Here is a 6000-nt window from a genome sequence, read left to right as displayed (position 1 = left end):
GACGCGGGGGGGGGGGGGGGGGACACAGGGGACTGACACTCCCGGAAGTGTAAATTTCTAACAAGGCGAGTCCTCGGGACTGAAGCAGTATTTGGGGACACTGGGAGGAGAACTTTTTTTTTTTGTCTTTGCAGGTAACTCAAAGTCTTAAAATGGTTATAAAGATTTTCTACCTTAATGAATCTGTTCTATGCATGAAGGTAACAAAAAAAAAAACCCCATCTGAGTGCAGTAACCTCCCTCCCCCCCCCATATTTACCTGAGCCCCATCTTGACCAAGCGATGTGCAAGTGAGTAGCGGCTCTCCCGGGTCTCTTCCATTGGCTCCTGCTACTGTCAATCACAGCCAGTGAGCAAATGAGGAGAGCGCGGGGGCAGGGCCACCACCACGTGCGTGAATGGGCACACAGAGCAGTGGCTCAGGAGGGGGAGGAGGAGGAGGGGGATTGGGGTCTGCTCTGTGCACAACTACTACACAGAGCAGGTAAATATAACATAATTTAACCCCTTCAATGGCAGGCATTGGTTATGGGCACTGACTGGTACCATTTGTGGGCACTGAATGGCATATTTTGGGCACTGTCATCCCTGGTGGCCATGGGCGGCATACCTGGTCATCCATCCATGGTGTTCCAGTGTGGGCACCTGCGGAGAACTGCGCCGATAAATCAGCGCAGACCCTTACTGTCAGGAGAGCTGCGAAATCGGCTCTCCTCTACTCATGTCTGTCAGACAGGAGTGAGAAAAGGCTGATACGCGGCTTTTTCCAGTTTACACTGATCAGCTGTGATTGGACACGGCTGATCACGTGGTAAAGAGCCCATGTCAGAGGCTCTTTATTAAGATTGGTGTAGCGGTGTGTCAGACTGACACCACAGATTGCTGCGCTGTGCGCCCCCCGCGGGCGCGTGCCGGCAGTTACCCTGAAAGACGTCATATGACGCCCAGTCAGGATACCTGAACCACCGTCCGCCCGTCATTTTGCTATAGGCTGGGCAGGAAGTGGTTAAAAAAAAAATCTGCCTTTAATATCACTTTAACCGCCTTCTTATTCCCCCCGGTGGGGTAGCACTTCCCCCCACGTCTAGTAATAAGGATGCCTCATGGGGAAGGTCCCGTGTTGTGCTTCTCAGCGAAGTTCCATAGATAGAGAAATTAATAGAAGGAGAAAGAATAGTATACAGTATAATCACTTATTATTTATTTATTGCTGAAAAAATATAACTGACCTGCAGTGAGGAGGGATGGGATGGCGGCGCAGCGGATCAGATCCTCCAGTGAAAAGCATTGGCGAGCGACCAGGATTGCAACAAATATAGCGAGGGAGTCGTGAAACGAAAGATCACTCACCTGAAGAGGTAAAGAAAGAAATAATAGTAACCCATCGGAGGAATATTTCCCGTTTACCTTTGTAACCGTTCAGCCCGGTTACAATGGAAGTAATAAAAACGGATGTAAACACTCACATCTACGTTGCACAGAAGGTCGTTGAAGCCGCAGGTGCCGTTGTTGGATGAGCAGCAGAGAGCCTTGAGAACACCCAACCATTCCGAGCTCAGATCCTTACAGGCCCCAGTCAGCTCCGCACACAGGATGGCGATGTCATTCACCCTGCGGAGTATAAACAGGACTACCATGTGACCTCTCACCCTATGACATCACTTCCCCTTTATATATGACCTCTCATCCTATGACATCACTCCCCCTTTATATATGACCTCTCACCCTATGACATCACTCCCCCTTTATATAAGACCTCTCATCCTATGACATCACTCCTTTATATATGACCTCTCATCCTACGACATCACTCCTTTATATATGACCTCTCATCTTACGACATCACTCCTTTATATATGACCTCTCATCTTACGACATCACTCCCCCTTAATATATGACCTCTCATCCTATGACATCATTCCCACCCTTTATAACTGCCCGTATGCCTGTAATATCCCCCCCCGCCCCTCACCTGTCGATGTCATGGTCTCCCACACACACATGTACGAGTGCATTGCAGACAAAGCTGTAGCGGTTGGTGGGCGTGTCTCTCAGGAGTTTTCCAGCATGCCACAGTTATAGCTGTGAGCGGACGGGTTGATGATGGTGTCCAGCATGAATTCCTGTTCCCACAACATGTTGGAGTCGGACGGATCCACAATGCAGTATATGGTGTTCTTCACCTTGGAGCAGAAATCACTGAACAACAAACACACGGGACAAGGTGAGTGATCCGTAATATCAGAGAAATCCGTAATATTTCCGATCCGTAATACCGGAATGATCCGTAATATCTGAAGTTTATGTATAGAGACAAAATAGGCTACACAATAGACTCATCGATGTCCAATTCAATTGTATTCATTTTTTGTGTTTTCAACCAAGTTGTTAGTTCAGAAGTCTCTTCTCTTGTAGCCTATTCCTTATATGTCCCCTGTAACCACACAAGGCCACCCCCCCACTAGCCCGGGTGTGTGAACCTTCTTGGGCTCCCTTTGGCGAGTCGGGTGGAGGCCGGGGGTTGGGAATTTCAAGATCACGATGCACGATTTAAAACTAAAATATGTATTTAATCGTTTGTTCTTGTTTCAATTGTTGATTGAAACCTATTTTTGTAATTAATCATTGTCAGAGCCTTTGTATTGGCGACTATGGAATCCCCTGAGGAAGCCAATGTTGGCGAAACACATAGGGACGCAATACACATCAATAACCATTTCATGTAAATGGGATACTATAGAACAGGGGTACTGAATTAAAATTCACGGGGGTCCGGTCAGTAAAATTTTCTTCCCGCGGAGGTCCGAATGTCATATTGGTCATGACTCCGATCCTTCACATTACAACCTTCCTGTGCACATCACAATTGTTTTCTATTGCCCTTGTAGATACCTGGGTTTTTCTAGGGCAGAAAAAACAGATCTCTGCACAAGTGTGGACAAGCCCTTACATCAGTGCCCTCAGTCCCCCTTCACAGCACATTTCTCACTTTTACATCACAGTCCCACCATCAGAAACCCCGCAACCCATTACAGACTCATCACAATGTGTCCTTTTAAAGACCCCCATCACAGACCCCCCCCCCCACAAACACAGATCCCCCCCATTACAGATCCTCTTCACCACAGACCCCCCCCCCCCACTCAGCACAGATCCTCACTCCATCACATATCCCCCCCATCACAGACCCCACTCCATAACAGATCCCCCCCTAATACAGACCCCACTCCATCACAAATATCCCCCCCGATACAGATCCCCCCTCCATCACAGACCCCCCCCCCCGATACAGATCCCCCTCCATCACAGATCCCCCATTTAACGGCCCCACTCCATCACAGGCCCCCCCGTTACAGACCCCATTCCATCACAAATATCCCCCCGATACAGATCCCCCCTCCATCACAGACCCCCCCCCCCCCCCCGATACAGATCCCCCTCCATCACAGATCCCCCATTAACGGCCCCACTCCATCACAGGCCCCCCGTTACAGACCCCATTCCATCACAGATCCCCCTGCATCACAGACCTCACTCCATCACAGACCCCTCTAATACAGACCCCATTCCATCACAGATCCCCCCCCCCAATGCAGACCCCACTCCATCACAGACCCCCATTACAGATCCCACTCCATCACAGTCCTCCCTCAACATTACAGCGTCAGACTGTCCCTTTCATCATCGCAGCATTCCCGCAGCATTCCCCCTTCCTCCCCCTCCCCACACTGCCCTACCTTATTCACACAAGCCGGGAAGCACGCATGGCAGGTCCGGACAAAGGCGGGACTTTTCAAGTTAAAAGGGTGTGATTGGTTGCTGGACCGCCCCACTGCCTAGCAACCAATCACCCACTTCGTAACTTGATAAGTCCCGCCCTTTGTCCGGACCTGCAGCGCTTCCAGGCTTGTGTGAATAAGGAAGGGGAGTGATGCAATGATGCCAAGCCTCACCAAGGATTTTAGCGGCAGCGGCGGGCTGGCAATCCGGCAGTGGATAAAAAACACAGAGGCAACTATTTGCGAGTCTGCGGGCCGGATATGGCTGCTACTCGGTCCGGATTCGGCCCGCGGTCCGCCATTTAGTGATGCCTGCTATAGAAGGTATCTGAAAAAATAAATTAAAAAAAAAAATAATAAAAAAAACCTCTGCTTTGTTTTTATGTATCCTATTTTGTCTCCACGTATAATACTTTTGGAACAATAAAATTATCTTTTTAAGATAAATCTTTATTGTAACCTTCTAGACACGGCACCGTTATAATCCCCAAACAAACAATCCCTTTTCTCTTCAATACAAGGGATGAGGTGCCAGATCATTCAAGGTCACGCAACCTACACCCCTCCCGATTATCTGAAGTATATGTAACAATGTAACAACCGACATCTATTAATCATGTCCCCTCCCTGACCTATGATAACTAACCTGTATGAAAAATATATATGTACTTACCTGATTTGAGCATGCTCCCGTCGTGTGATCCGGCTCCCCTGCAGGGGAGAAGAGGGAGCTCCGACACCGGCTGGGCCATAGGAGCCTATGGCGTCACTGCTCCAGGCTTCTCCAGCTGTTGTTGGAGCACTCTCTTCTCCCTTGCAGCTGCTACTGGCTAACACATGAGGATCATATGACAGGACAGAAAATAGGTAAGTATATACGTCTTTTCTTACAAAGCACAGGTGATAGGAGGGGGGAGGGGACAGTTTTGAGGTTAGTTTGTTCTGGAATTTGGCTTTGCGACGTACTGTAAGGTAGCCCCGCCCCATTACAGAGCACAATGAAAGATTGTTCCTCGTCACTCACCTGAACAGTTCTCCATATTTGCTCTTCAGATGGCTGCAGTACATGTACAGATCATAGAGGTAAGCCAGAATACATCGCTCAGCGGAGGAGCCGTCCGATCGGTTCATGCCGTGCTTCACAACACCACACAACCTGTAATAGGAGAGAAACATTTCTTAAAGCGGAACTCTGACCTGACCACCAAGGTGCCCCATCATTGGTGTCAGTGGGAGGAATAGTGCCCCATCATTGGTGTTAGTGGGAGGAATAGTGCCCCATCATTGGTGTCAGTGGGAAGAATAGTGCCCCATCATTGGTGTCAGTGGGAAGAATAGTGCCCCATCATTGGTGTCAGTGGCAGGAATAGTGCCCCATCATTGGTGTCAGTGGCAGGAATAGTGCCCCATCATTGGTGTCAGTGGCAGGAATAATGCACTATAGTGTGAGTAAAGGCCCCATGGCGCCCCCCCCCCCCCCCCCAGTAGGCTGCAGTGTGGACTCCCCGGTGCATTAAAATAAGACTTTTATATGAATATAATGAGAAGGGTCTTCTCTGTAGATGATCTGTGCGGCGGTGAACGTTGCTCTCACCCCTCGAAGACCTGCGCCGTCTGCTCCTGGTTGAGGATCAGGCACGTGTTGTAATGTCTCAGGACGGCCACAATACACAGACACAGGCCCATCGTGTAACTGCCAACCAGGTTTGAGGACTTCAGCAGGAGCTCCGCTTCCACCACGCTCAGCTCATTTAACAGCTGGGGGGAGGGGGAGAAGGAAAATGAGAGATGGAGAACGACGTCAGAGAACTGAAACAAAAGCACGCTCGTCACACGGAGAATAAAATCAGGAGATGTAGGGGGGAGGGGGGGAAAATAACGAGGATTCACACCTGGATGGCAAAGTCGATGAGGCCGCTGATGTTCAGAGAATACTCCATCAGGTCGAAGATGAACTGCACGTGCTGCACCAGGGGGAGGTGGTAGGACAGGCCGAGGGCAAAGCTCGTTATCTGCTCCAACACGTTCCGGGAAACCTGCAAGCAACAGAATCCGCCACTTCAGTTCCTAACACGGCACACAATCGGACCCCCAACTATGCAACTTCTGTTAAAGCTGAACTCCGGACACACGAGGCCCCACTCACACAGGGACCTCCATACAAAAAAATGAAGGGTGCCGCCTTAGGCTCTGGGAGGTCCCCATCTACCATCAACTGCTG

The 6000-nt window shown here is 49.7% G+C and overlaps 1 protein-coding gene across 1 annotated transcript in view; it reads right to left on the bottom strand.

Moving 5' to 3' along the window:
• Positions 1–6000, bottom strand: part of MED12 (mediator complex subunit 12) — a gene marked incomplete in the record, with an annotated part of 85453 nt that overhangs the window by 25101 nt on the left and 54352 nt on the right. The window contains 7 exon segments of the mRNA XM_077474366.1: positions 1230–1350; positions 1467–1611; positions 1973–2066; positions 2069–2199; positions 4804–4935; positions 5374–5537; positions 5672–5815. Of these exon segments, the coding sequence (XP_077330492.1) occupies positions 1230–1350; positions 1467–1611; positions 1973–2066; positions 2069–2199; positions 4804–4935; positions 5374–5537; positions 5672–5815 (931 nt within the window).

The sequence above is a fragment of the Lithobates pipiens genome, unplaced genomic scaffold, assembly GCF_037356315.1.
Source record: "Lithobates pipiens isolate NorthernLeopardFrog02 unplaced genomic scaffold, aLitPip1_a1.2 Scaffold_1, whole genome shotgun sequence".
NCBI lineage: Eukaryota > Metazoa > Chordata > Amphibia > Anura > Ranidae > Lithobates > Lithobates pipiens.
The sequence above is the reverse complement of the archived record's forward strand: the minus strand, read 5'-3'. Positions and strand labels throughout refer to the sequence as shown.